The 13,496-nt window shown below is 37.2% G+C and overlaps 3 protein-coding genes across 3 annotated transcripts; all 3 read right to left on the bottom strand.

Annotated features, from left to right (window-relative positions):
• Positions 1-7: 7 nt before the first annotated feature.
• On the bottom strand, positions 8-1,656 carry LOC109175596 (probable pectate lyase P59). The gene has a single exon (XM_019324883.1). It carries the CDS (start codon positions 1,508-1,510, stop codon positions 143-145), a length of 1,368 nt encoding a protein of 455 aa, XP_019180428.1. The 5' UTR covers positions 1,511-1,656; the 3' UTR covers positions 8-142.
• A 5,988-nt stretch (positions 1,657-7,644) lies between these two features.
• LOC109175941 (probable pectate lyase P59) lies at positions 7,645-9,366 on the bottom strand. Its single transcript, XM_019325327.1, has 2 exons — positions 9,025-9,366; positions 7,645-8,929 (listed from the first exon to the last, which is right to left on the bottom strand). The coding sequence occupies exons 1-2, from the start codon at positions 9,222-9,224 to the stop codon at positions 7,771-7,773; spliced, it is 1,359 nt and encodes a 452-aa protein (XP_019180872.1). The 5' UTR covers positions 9,225-9,366; the 3' UTR covers positions 7,645-7,770.
• Positions 9,367-11,398: 2,032 nt separating this feature from the next.
• LOC109175939 (protein ASPARTIC PROTEASE IN GUARD CELL 1) lies at positions 11,399-13,148 on the bottom strand. The gene has a single exon (XM_019325325.1). The coding sequence runs from the start codon at positions 13,105-13,107 to the stop codon at positions 11,644-11,646; it is 1,464 nt and encodes a 487-aa protein (XP_019180870.1). The 5' UTR covers positions 13,108-13,148; the 3' UTR covers positions 11,399-11,643.
• Between the last annotated feature and the right edge of the window lie 348 nt (positions 13,149-13,496).

The raw sequence follows: 13,496 nt of genomic DNA, 5'->3' as shown, positions 1-13,496 counted from the left end.
AATGATGAAAAGCAACCTGATATCAATCTGAAGATTTGATGAAGCAAAATTCAAAAGTTAAAACAATAATATGGGACATCCTATCCCAATAAGTAATTGTACAAACAAGGTGGCCGGCCGGCCTGGAATGCAATAATGCAATCTAACAGGGAGATCCTACTCTGCAATTAAGTGCCCCTGCGAACCTAGTAAGCCAAGTCACATCCTCAGCCTTGAATGTCATTACCCCATCGTACAATTTGTGGTGCTTGTCCATGAAATTTGGATCCCCAGACTGAACAAAGAAAGCTCCCTCCATGTATATATCTCCCTGTGATCTCCATGTCCACGTCTTCCATTCTTCCGGAGTCCCCTTAACTCTTTTAGTTATCTCTTTTTTGTGTATGTCTGGAGGAGCAATGAATCGGTTTCCCTGACAAATGATGGTGGGGTGAGAACTCCCTCCAATGGCGTACATGTTCCAGTGTGTATAATCGTTGTTGACCACATGAATGTATCCGTACCGACATCTGGGCATCCTCTGAATCAATCTCTTCCCGAAGTGGTTGAATGCAAGCGTGATTTGCATGATCTTGTCTTTTGTGGACAAATCATTTGCACCGAACAGCATCACATCATTATGATCCGTGAAGTGACCATTCGAAATTGTGATGGCCGTGGATGCTTCGATCGCATCAATAAGCCCGTCGTAACAGTTCCTCATCGACACATGGTCTATCCAAACATTGGAAGAACCAAAGATGGAGATGCCGTCGCCGTCGCTCTTGGTTCGCAGTCCAAAGTGGTCCAGGCCGTCTCGTATCAGGCCGCCGTTACCTTCGAAGATGTGGTGGATGTGGATCCCGTGGATGATCACGTTCTTCACGAACTGAATGGTTATACCGGCGCCATCGCTGATGTGGACTTGGGCCCCACGCCCATCGATCGTCTTATCACCTTGCATGATCAACTCCTGGTGGAGCTTGATGTCCATGTCGTGTGAAAAGATTATCCACAAGGGTTTCTTTTGGATGACCGCGTGTCGGAGGGTTCCGGGTTTGGGGTTAGATGGATCATCGGCGTTGTCAGTAACGGTGTAGAAGTTGCCCAACTTGCCGCCTTTAGTTTTGTACCCAAACCCCAAGGCGCAATCAGCCAACCTCTTCCGGTTGGTAGCCCAATCGGCGTGGCATCGCCAGCAACGATCGATCGGGTTTGTCGCATTACACGGCCCATGATACTTTTTTGAACCCAGAAGATGCCGAGTTGTGTCGTTCCTCGTCACATCCTCAGCCTCAGCCTCAGCCTCAGCTACTGCTTCTGATAGTGTCCTTCGAACTTCGTGAATCAAGGATGCTGAAATGTTATGTGGATTGGGCTCATAAGCCTGTTGGGCATGTTCTATGGCTTCAGCTTCTCGCCTCCGCCACACCTCATCGTACTCAGCAATGTGACCAACCGTTGCGGGGATTATAGCGCCAACACAAACCACCAACAACAACAAACAATTATTTTTGTTAAATCCCTCCATTTTTTTTTCCTAAATATAAAAATAAATTATTATTTTGATAGGGGGTTGAACCGCTATTTTGGGTCCAACCCTTTTGAATTGAACCGACCAAACCTCAACTTTTCTTCTTATTCGGAGAGGTTTGATCGAACAACACTGTTTATTAAGTGATTGAAGAATGTATTTAATACTAAAGTATTTATACTCACATATATTCATTTTACACCATAACTAAATCCTAGAAAGGTGGCATTAATTACCACTCATTTTTCTTGTGGTAAACTTCCTCACAACCACAGAACAAAAATAGGGGGAAAAAAAGTTTATAAAGTAAAATGTAAATTTGATAGTCAAAATTTTCTATCCCATTTTTAAGGATGTTTAATTTTAAGGTACTTCGATCTACATGTTTTTTTTTTTTTTTTTTTTTTTTAAATATAATGTGAAACTTTTTTATCAAATGTTGAGATCAACATGCAATAGCTTATTAGCCGGCTCATAATATAGTGAAAAAGACGTGAAAAAATATTAATATTAATGAACCAACATCCATATGAAATATTCAACAACATAATTAGATGCATGACATATATATGAAATAATATATTAATATTAATGAACCAAGATCCGATCTATATGAAATATTCAAGAATGTAACATATATAAGACATATGAAACTGTTCATTGAAATGGTGTTGCTACTTTCTGATGATCCAAAATTAACACTTATTGATTGGATATAATTAGTTTTTCTTGTGGTATAATACGATTAATTAAGATAAATAATACTTTTTTTTTGGTCATGGGATATTATCGTTGGTTATACTCTTTATTCCCAAAAGGGATAGAATTGCATTCACATGTGACGTTATGTTACTACTTCATGTATAAAAGTCTTGAAAGCTTGCAAAAGTTGAAAGACTTTCAAATTAAATATATACTTTTGTCGAGCAAATTAATTCTAGATATATTTTGTTGGTCCCGATAGAGTGTAGCGAGAGTCTAGAGGGGGGGGGGGGGGGGGTGAATAGACTCTTTTCGTGAAATGCCCTAAAAATCACCTTTCGGTGTTTTGGCGCAGCGGAAAAGTCAGATTCGTTTATTTGCTTTGCACGAGTTTACGATATGAGGAAAGCTTTCGGTAAAGGTGATAATGAGGATGATATGAATGCAGAAAGGAAATGCGTAAGTAAAGAGATAGAGAGGACAAGAGATTTTATAGTGGTTCGGCTAACGTTGCCTACTCCACTCTTCTTCCTCAACTGATGGAAGGATTGCACTATCACTCTTTAGTACAATTACACAAAGACCTCCTTGATCACTAAGCCGGACAGCCTTCGTAGGTTTTTCAACTCCTCGAGTTTACTCCGCCTCTATCAACTTCTTCTTTAGGGTTGAGGTTGGTAGAAAATGATTTCTTGATTTCTCCAACGTGATGAAGTCTTGACTGTGAGAGATGATTGCTTCGAACAAATGGCAAGACTTCTTTAAGGTGTAAGAAAATGATCAATAACCTTCTTCAAGTAACTTAACACCTTAACACTGGTTCACAAAAGCTTTTAGAGATTTGAGAGCGTTCAAGAGCTTTTGCAAGTAAATGAGTCGAGTGAAAGGAACCAGCACCTTCTTAGTCGATGAAGGTGGGTTTATATAGGTGATGAAAATTCATCCGTTGGAGGGAGATGAGATTTTCGAACCTTTTAACCAGTGGGCAAGGACCGAAGAGCTTCATGCATTAAATGCTCCATTAATGAGGTTGTACCATGTATCCGTTGAAGGTATGGAAAGCATTAGGGTTTTGTCCTTTAGCTCCATGAGATGGTACACCTTCATTTAATGCTCATTGATTAGTGTGTCCCATAAGATGAGGTCCTTATTGTCCTAGGATGTTGTCAAATCAGACAGATAGAACATTCTTCTCGTTGTTGAAAAGAAGTAATGCTTGGTAAGAATCGTCTTTAACAAAACTGTCCTTTCGTGATAGTTGACAACTCCTGCTTGACTTTCGTTGTTGTTCATCATGCCTTGTGTCTTCTTTCGTCTTGAAGACCCTAACAACTAGTCATAACTCATTTTCGTGTGTTTGTCTAGCTTAACACGAATTACAGAGGAGTTATGGCAACTCTCGTCTAGGACGAAAGCAGCAATTGAAAAAGCTAATAGTTAGGGGTCTACTTTCTACATTACATTGGTATCATCAAAATCCTAATACAAGGTTCCTAACATATTTTTGTTGGCTCAAATTTCTTTTAAAGGTGGCTATAAATATTATTATTATTATTATTATTATTATGACTAGGCATTTTTATGCATAATATGCGAAAGTTTGAGCCTAATATATTAATACCGGTTAAACTTCTTTAAAAAATTTAAAAATATATTTATTAAAAATATGATTTTTAGCACATCAAAATAATATGTCAACTATTTTGAAAAAAAAATACAATTTGATAAATATCATAAATTAATTATTACCACATTATTTTCATTTATAATGATAAAAATGATAATAATTCAAATATGTGAGCCAATAACTTTGAGATGAAATTAATATAATGACTAATAAATGTAATATGATTAATTAAATTTTCATAATATTTCCTTTAGTTTGTTTTAATTTCCTTAATAAAATGATCAATAAATGTTCCTTAATTGATTAGTGTTAATATATAGGAGATTAATATAATGGAGTTATAACGGGACAATTTTGTGAAGCTAAAATATAACGTACATCATTTTAAATTCTATATACAAATTTATTAGCACTAAAAATATGGAGAATATAACTTGAGCTCACATATATAATACTGTTTTTAGACATTATTATATTGTTAGTTCAAAGTGAGTTGAAATTATAATTTAAAAAAAAAAAAAAAAGTGAATGAATACAAATATGATAATTTGAAAATAAGGTCTAATCTTTTTAAAGTGAAATTATTACTCCGTAAAAGATATCAACTTTGAAGTTTATGATCGTACATGCACAGTTGTAAAATCTGTCCTTAGGAAAGTCCGATCCATACATTTTTTCACCCCCGAATTGTTGGTATGTTACGTTGTTTATTTATTTACTTTGGTAAAAACTTGTGTGATGTCGTCTCACAAATCCTTGTCTATGAGACAGATCGTATTAAGATGAAACGTAGCACTTATATATGCTAGCAAATGTAATATTAAATTAGGAATAAAATATTTATTACTTATATATAAAAATGTATATAGTAATACTTTTATATCAAAATATAAAAATATTACATTTTCCATAACAAACATTTTATTCATAATTAGTATTATATTTATTACTTATAAGTATTACATTTGTACAATGATTCAACCCGACCCGACCCGTCTAACGGATAAATCCGTAGATTGTACTAGGGCTGGGCATTTCGGTTCGGTTTATCCGAACCAGGAAACCGATCGGTTCGGGTTAAATCCGAACCGAACCGAAAAACTGATCGGTTTTCTATTTTTTTTTTTATTATTATTAATAGATATATATTATATTAAATGTTTAAGGTGAGGTTTAAACCCTTACTCATTTGGTTATACACCAAGAGCTTTAGCCACTAAGCTATAGCCACATTCATGTCTATATTCACATTTGTATGCTAATAAAGGTATACATTTTTCATTAAATGTTGCACACTTCAAATATAATGAATAAAATTGTCCGTACTACATTCTTGTTAGACTAAAATACCATTATACCGTTATTACACCGTTGCTATTTAATTTTAAAAGTTTCATAATTCTATCATTATTATCACACACACACACACACACACACACACACACACACACACACACACACACACACACACACACACACACACACACACACACATATATATATATATATATATATATATATATATATATATATATATATATATATATATATATATGATATCTTTTTCCTATTCTTTAATTATCATTTTATTAAAATCATTATATAATTACTTTAATTGTTGATTATATTTTAATTAAATTTCTATGAATAGTAAATCATATATGTGTGTATATATATAAAGATACACACATGTATCAATATATGTGACCATGAACTAGATTAGAGTTATAGATATATTATTTAATTATTGTAAAAACAAAATATAAATTATATCAAAATTGTTTATATTATTAATAAAAAAAATATAAATTTTGTTCATCACTATAATTTTTAAATACGATGATTAAAATTTACTACTTTAAGGAATTGCGAAATATAATTTGAACTATAATTTGTAATTATTTGCATTTATCAATTTTGTAATGTTAGACATAAATTTTCGTGCATCACGCGTACAAAATGCTAGTATTATATATGAATGTTATACTAATTAATCATTTTTACTTCTCAAGTCTTCAAATCTCAACTCCAAGTTGTAAGTCCCAACATTTGGTGTTTTAATAATTTTTATTTTTCAAATATTAACTATAGATGAATGATTCTTCATCTTTTCATCAACAAAACACTTCAAGTGGCACTCCAAGTGAGCCAACTGAACAATCAAGGCAAAAAAAGAAACGTTCAAATAGTAGACTTTCACCAAAACCGAACCGAATACCGAACCGAAACCGAACTTTTCAAAACGAAACCAAACTTTTCAAACCGAAACCGAACTCTATTTTAAACCGAATGGTTTAATTTTTTTAAAACCAAAACCGAAACCGAAAAAACCGAACCAAAACTCGAAGTGCCCAGCCCTAGATTGTATCACACAAGTGTGACCCATTTACTTTTTATTATAAGTAAATAATGAATTTTAGAAGTAATAATATGGATTTATGAACACATTGTATGATATATACTAAGCAGAATTAGTTTTATTAAAAAAATGTATGTATAACAATACAATGTAATATTTAATATTTTAAAAGTTTAATTGTATTATTATTTGAATTTGAAATTGAAATAGCTAATTTTATTACATAGCTAAAGTATTTAAATAAAATAACATGTAATATTTGTCAAAGAAAGGTGCCAATAGAAGTACAACGTTGTTGGAAATTATTCATACTGACATATGTTGTCCTGATATGACAATACCTGGTCAGAAATATTTCACCACCTTTATTGATGACTTCTCAAGATTTTCCTATGTGTATTTACTTCATCATAAACATGAAGCATTAGATGCCTTTAAATCATTTAAAGCTGAAGTTGAAAACCAATGTAACAGGAAAATACACATAGTTAGGTCTGATAGGGGTGGTGAATACTATGGTAGATACAATGAGAATGTGCAAGCACCTGGTCTATTTGCTAAGTTTCTTCAAGAGCATGGGATTGTTGCCCAATACACCATGTCTGGTTCTCCGGACCAAAATGGTGCAGCTGAAAGAAGAAACTGGACCCTTCTGGATATGGTGCGGAGTATGCTTAGCAACTCTAAGCTTCCTAAGTCGTTGTGGGATGAAGCACTTAAGACGGCAACGTATATATTAAACCGTGTTCCAACGTAAGAACTATGTTTATTTTATATATAATTTTTCTTTTTATATATGTGGAGTCAAACTAATTATAATTAAGGTTTAAATGAATATATACACACAAATTATATTAAATATAAAACTTTACCAATAAATATGGCTAATCTCATTTGGCGGGAAAGAAATAGAAATAGAGATTTTAATGAGTGTTATAATAACTATTTCAACAATCAAAGTGTTAGAATCTAATGTTATTTATTAATACATAAAAAATTATAATTAGATGATAAAAATTTCTAAAGAACAATATTTCTCTTTCTTGATTAACTTAGTTTTTACGTACTCCAAGGTAAATTGTTTTGAATATTATCAATTATACCATACGAACTATATATAATATATATACCTTGAAAACAGATTTTTTTTTTTTTTAAAAAAAAAAAAGCTCTGATCTACATTAAATATAATTAGTTATATGCTAATAATATATATGTTGGGTTGGATCAATAACTAATTAATTAATTATTCAGTACTTAATTACCATTCTGGAATGGATTTTATATATATGTTAATTCAAGTGAAATTTGTTTATTCCAATTTAGTTAGCGCATGATTTGTATTAGTTATACATGCATGCATGCAATCATAAAAAATAAAGTACAACGTAATTTTCACCCAAAAAAAAATAATAATAAAATTGCCAGAGCATTTTAAAGATCGAAACAATTACAAAACTTCCTAAAACTTGTTTGGGACATCATGTATGTCAATAATAGCGGTAATGAAATTAAAGAGATCGACTTCAACGCGAGGTGGCAATAATAATAATATAATAATAGATTGAACTAACATGGTAATCCAATCTTGCAATTTAGTGCCCCTGCAAACCTAGTAAGCCATGTCACTTCTTTACCCTTGAATGCTTTTATCCCATCGTACAAATTGTGGTGCTTTGAAACAAAATTTGGATCCCCGGACTGAACAAAATAGGCTCCGTTCATGTAAGTATCTCCCTCTGATCTCCATGTCCACTGCTTCCACTGTTCCGGAGCCGCCCCAACTCTGTGAGTTATCTGTCTTTTGTGAATGTCTGAGGGAGCAATGAACCTATTGCCCTGACTTATGATGGTGGGGTCCGAACTACCTCCAATGGCATACATGTTCCAGTGTGTGTAATCATTGTTCACCACATGGAAGTATCCATATCGGCACCTCGGCATTCTTTGCACCAATCTCTTCCCAAAGTGGTTGAAAGCAATGGTGACTTGCATGATCTTATCTTTTGGTGAATGATCATTTGCGCCAAACAACATCACCTCATTATGATCCGTGAAGTGGCTATTCGAAATAGTGATGGCGGTGGAAGCTTCAATGGCGTCAATCACCCCGTCGTCACATTTCCTCATGGACAAATGATCTAACCAAATATCGGTTGCTCCGAACAGGGAAATGCCGTCACCGTCGCTCCTGGTTCGCAGTCCAAAGTGGTTGATGGAGTCTCTGATCATGCCGCCGTCACCGTGGACGATGTCATGGACGCGAATGCCGTGAATGATGACGTTCTTCACGAATTGGAGGGTGATCCCGGCCCCACCACTGATGTGGACTTGGGCCCCACGCCCATCGATCGTCTTGTGGCTTTGCACCATCAACTCTTGCTTAAGCTTGATGTTCATGCTTCTTGCGAAGATTATCCACAAGGGTTTGATCTGGATCACCGCGTGTCGGAGAGTCCCACGTTTGGGATTTAGAGGATGATCAGAGTTGTCGGTAACAGTGTAGAAATCGCCGTTCTTGCCACCTTTGGCTTTGTACCCAAACCCTAGAGAGCAATCGGCCAATCTCTTCCTTTTGTTAGCCCAATTGGGATCGCAACGCCAGCAACGGTCGATTGGGTTTGTGGCATTGCATGGGCCACGGTACTTTTTTTTTCCTAGATGCCTCCTTGTGCTATTTGTCTCCGTTTCTGTCTCATTATTATTATTTCGGTAGTCTAATATTACCCTGTGCAGTGCCACCAAAATGTAAATATATATATAAATCAACCCATAAATATAACAACAAATATTAATATTAGCGAGCGATAGTAAAATATTTACTTGACAACATTGTGATTCAAGGTGGAAGTAACATTAGAAGGATCAGGTTCATAAGTCTTGAGGGCATGCATCCATGCTTCTTCTTTCCGGTTCTGCCACACGTCATCAAACTCGCTAATGTGACCCAAGCTTGTAGGAATTATTATTGCAGCTAGACTAACAAACAAGAGGGATAAAATCTTGATCTGAAATCCCTCCATTTCTTGGGGAAAATTTTTATTTTGGAAAAAGGGTGGGTTGAACCCTGAATTTTTCTGGGTTCAACCCTCTTCGATCAAATCAAGCCTTACCCCAAACTCGATCTTCTCTTATTGTTATTGAGATAGATGAGATAGATGAAGTGCTCTTCCAAATGAGTTCTTTATATATAACATATAATGTGGATTTTAGTGTTTAACTAGACTCCAAAAAATGTGCATCACCACTTCTTTTACTTGTGGTAATTAATTAAACTCCATTCATCCCATCCGCACAACGTACGAAAGTGAATGCATAGGCCGGGTGAAAATTCTCCATTCCGCTTTTTTTTTTTTGGGTAACCATGCAATAATTAATGAAAGTGAGAATAAATTTTGGATAATGTTAAACGGGTGAAAATTAAAATATTTATTTATTTTTAATGAAAATTTAATTGAGTCTAATCATTATTATCATATCAAAACATTAGTGATTATGGTTCTTCAGGTACAGAAACGGTTACTCCATTTGTTATGTGATTGCAACATTATATTGCTAAGCAGGTGTGGTGTGGGGTTTTAGTGATGTCCTTCAAGGGAAGGCATTTACTGAGTTTGTTGGGGCAACTCTGCGCAAAGCTGATGGCAATGATGCGGTATGTATGGCAGCTAGATTCTGGGTTACGTTGTTTGGTTGTGGCATGGAAAAATATGGTCTCTAGCAGCCATGCAAAATACGGTGGCATCACTGGTGGCACATTGAATGTTACCCCCATGCCGACATCATCCCCCAGTGCATTTACTGAGGTTGTTGTAGCTGCTTTGCCGACATCATCCAGTACGTCTACGCCTGGAACCTTAGTTTGTAATGTGGATGCAGCCCTGCATGGGAATTCAGCGACATATATATGGTGCAGTTCTCCGAGATCATTGTGGTAATTTTGTGGCGGCTAAAAGTGGTCGGCTCCCCTGTGGTAACAACCCGTATCTAGCAAAGGTTTTGGCGGGGGAAGGAGGCCCTCACGTGGATAAAGGATCGCCCCGTGACTGGTTACGTAGTTGAGTCGGATTGTTTAAACTTTTGTAATAATTTCTATTCAACTAGATCAGATTGTTTTTATGTTGGTTAAACAGTGTCCTGCATGTGGCATTGGGAACACTTTGGTTTGCCATGTGAGAAGGGGCTATGTCAGAAGGTCATGGAATCGCTCACATGCTAGCACGGATGACTGGTTCATCCTCTGTTCTTGGAGGGTGGCTTCTGGGCCTCTGATTGTATTTTGGGTTTATTTTAATAAAATCGTGTTGCTGGTTTTCAAAAAAATGGTGTCAATGATACGATAATATGAGATCAATAGTGATGTAGGTTCATCAAACAACATTATATTGAATATTATTCATGATTGTTTATATATATATATATATATATATATATATATATATATATATATATATATATATTTCTGCGTGGAGCAATCATCCCAAATGGGATGGAGAATGAAAAATTATCATTAGAGGACCATATTACTAAATTGTGTAAAATCATCAAGATGACTAAATTGAGTAAAACCATAAAGTCCAGGACTATATTGGGTATTAAGTGATTATGCACTTATTAGCTCTAATGAATATTGGTGATTTTGGACCATACTTCGAAGTGTTTCGATCGAGGATCAATTATTTGCACGAGAACTCCAAAAGTTATTAGCTTATGAAGCTAAAGGCACAATTGGAGGATGGGCTTTGTTGAGTAAAGGAGAAGAAATAATTGCATGTAACTTGGGAGATCAGATAAAATGTTGAAAGTGATGAATGAGTATGATAAATGGAGTGGCAATGTGCACAACAAAGGTTTTAGCCAAGCATTCAAAGATTGTTATGACATGCTTGCTTCTTCCAAGGTTCAGGAACACTATTATTGTTGTGCTCTAAAATATCCATGTACTTTGGACAAGATACCAAAAGATGTAGAATGCCCTCTATGCTCTCACAATATGCATAAGTTTGTCACTTTCACATGTTGTCATGACCAGGAATTGAATTCCGCCACATCTGGGTTATTGTACCAAGTTTGCATTCCACTTATTGTTGACTAAAGTCAAGTGTTATCATTTTCTTAAAGTCCTATGTTGGATGTGATTTATTCTTATGAGATGAGATTAAAAGCTTCGCATCGGACCTGATAATTAAAGAGAAGACACAAAATAATGGTATCCGGCCATAATAGTAGCAGTTGGTTACATTGTGGCATGTTTCCATTAATACCCTCATAACGGCAATAAATAACTTGTACTATACACCAAACATGCTCTAAAATTCTCCAAAACCTGTCACGTTACACTTGTGAGGTTGGACCCACAAGCAAGTAAATTCAGAGGGTAAATACAAATACAAATACTAAATAGTGCCAAGAACTAAGAAATTAAATATTGTGGCTTGGCTTCTAGCATTTATTGGATGAGAATCCAATGAGGGAGTTGGCAAGGTCGAAAGTGACACGTGTCCCCTGTTGCTGTACGTTCCCTATGATCGACAGCGAAGACGACGTCGGAGCAAAGGCCAAGCAAAACGTCCCTGACGAGTCCACCGGAATCAGGTAGTTCTTAGCCGGTAACGCTAACTCTTTCCCGTTTGAGAAGTGGAACGACACCGTTGGCACGTCAACGCTCTTCTTCTTTGACAAGTCGAAGCACGTGTCGAATAAGGCCACGCCGTTTGTTGACGGCAGGTGACGCGTCCCCTTAACGAACTCGTCGCGGAGGGAGTTGTACACGTCTGTTTGCAGCCGGGTCACCGCCGTTCCCGAGTCCACGATCACCCCGCCGTCACCGTTATCGTCTAGCTTCAGAGCGGAGGTGGAGATGGGGAGCATGTTCCCGGCGACACTCAGCCCCGTCAGGTCCACGTAGTAGAATGTGTCCAGCTTCGAGTTGCGGATTAACGGAGCAGTGACCGCGCCAGGAGGGGTGGCCGAGTCAAACTCGAGAGTTGAGGTCGAGTCGGAGTCACGGTCCACGAGGCAGTATGAGAAGGAGGAGGCTTTAATCTGAGAAGGAAACGACAATGCGCCGCCGCCGAGCCCAATTAATCCCGCCGCTCCAACAAACAGCCCTTCATTACTATGTCCGCACCCGATTGCAACGTTATCCACCGCAGCCGACCCGCCGAAGGTTACGGATTCCGTCACAAAATCGCCGACGGTGTACGACCCGTCGCCGTAGCTCACCTCGTACAGACACGTATTGTTCCTGCACTCCGAAACGTCCAACGATTGACACTGCTTGGTGTCGCATGACAGAGGCGAGTATGTAGAAGACTTAACCGGGTCGAAAATCGGGTCGGCCTGCTGGTAACAATCGGCGCAAGGAGCGCATTGAAGCCAGTTCACATCGCTCCCAGTATCGAGCACCATGTAAACCTCACTCGCCGGGTGACCGATTCCAACTCGGGAGAAATACTCACCGCTACCCTGACTCGTTCCGGAGATAATGGGCCCCTCCAGCTTCTCATCCTCGAGCTCCATCTCCATAGGCTTCAGATCCGCCTTCGTTATCCCGTTAACCGCCAGATCTAGCCGAGTCTGAAGCGACTGTACTCTGGCCGAGTCACGCTCGAGTCGAGCCAAAGTTAGCGACTTGTAATCTCTCTCCGAGGTTCCCCGAACAGCCAATCGAGAATGTAGCGGAAGAGAGAACGCAGACGGAGAAGAAAACTCCCATTTCTGACTTTCAACTGACTTCTCGGCTTGAAAACCGAGGGGGGAGAACACAGTGAGTGTTTTGTGTATCGAGGACGGAATATCGAGCGACGTCGTTCTTGGGTTTTCTGAGATCACCCGAGAGAGAACTGGAGAAGTAAGGCAAAGAGTGAAGAAGAAGAAGCAGAGAATATAAGAAAGATTCGCCATTGCTCAAGTGAGAAAAGAAACAGTTGCGATGTGAGACTGAAGTTGGGCGGATAGAATAGGCGTATATATAGCAGCGGTGGAGAGAGGGACATTAATTCAGGATTTAACATAGATACAGTTTTTTTTTTTTTTTTTTTTTGAGAAAAAGAAACTTCATTAATTCAAATCAAAATACAGATAGTTGACAATAAACGAAGGAGGGGTAGAATTCCACTCCTGTCGTACAGACATAGAACAAGCTTCCCTAGCAAGACTATGAGCAACCATATTCACAGTACGACTAACATGAGAGATATGTACGTGAGGTAGTGAACATAGCATATCTTTGATATCCAAAACTACAAGATCGAATGATGAATCATTGGCACAGTGTTTTAAGCTTTGAACAA

Source organism: Ipomoea nil, unplaced genomic scaffold (assembly GCF_001879475.1).
Source record: "Ipomoea nil cultivar Tokyo-kokei standard unplaced genomic scaffold, Asagao_1.1 scaffold0688, whole genome shotgun sequence".
NCBI lineage: Eukaryota > Viridiplantae > Streptophyta > Magnoliopsida > Solanales > Convolvulaceae > Ipomoea > Ipomoea nil.
The sequence above is the reverse complement of the archived record's forward strand: the minus strand, read 5'-3'. Positions and strand labels throughout refer to the sequence as shown.

Excerpts from the sequence above, each read along its gene's own strand:
- LOC109175596 (XM_019324883.1), bottom strand. The coding sequence starts at position 1,510 with ATGGAGGGATTTAACAAAAATAATTGTTTGTTGTTGTTGGTGGTTTGT.
- LOC109175939 (XM_019325325.1), bottom strand. The coding sequence starts at position 13,107 with ATGGCGAATCTTTCTTATATTCTCTGCTTCTTCTTCTTCACTCTTTGC.
- LOC109175941 (XM_019325327.1), bottom strand. The coding sequence starts at position 9,224 with ATGGAGGGATTTCAGATCAAGATTTTATCCCTCTTGTTTGTTAGTCTA. Across the intron at positions 8,930-9,024 it reads TTGAATCACAATGTTGTCAA|GGTAATATTAGACTACCGAA; the intron begins GTAAATATTTTA and ends GGCACTGCACAG.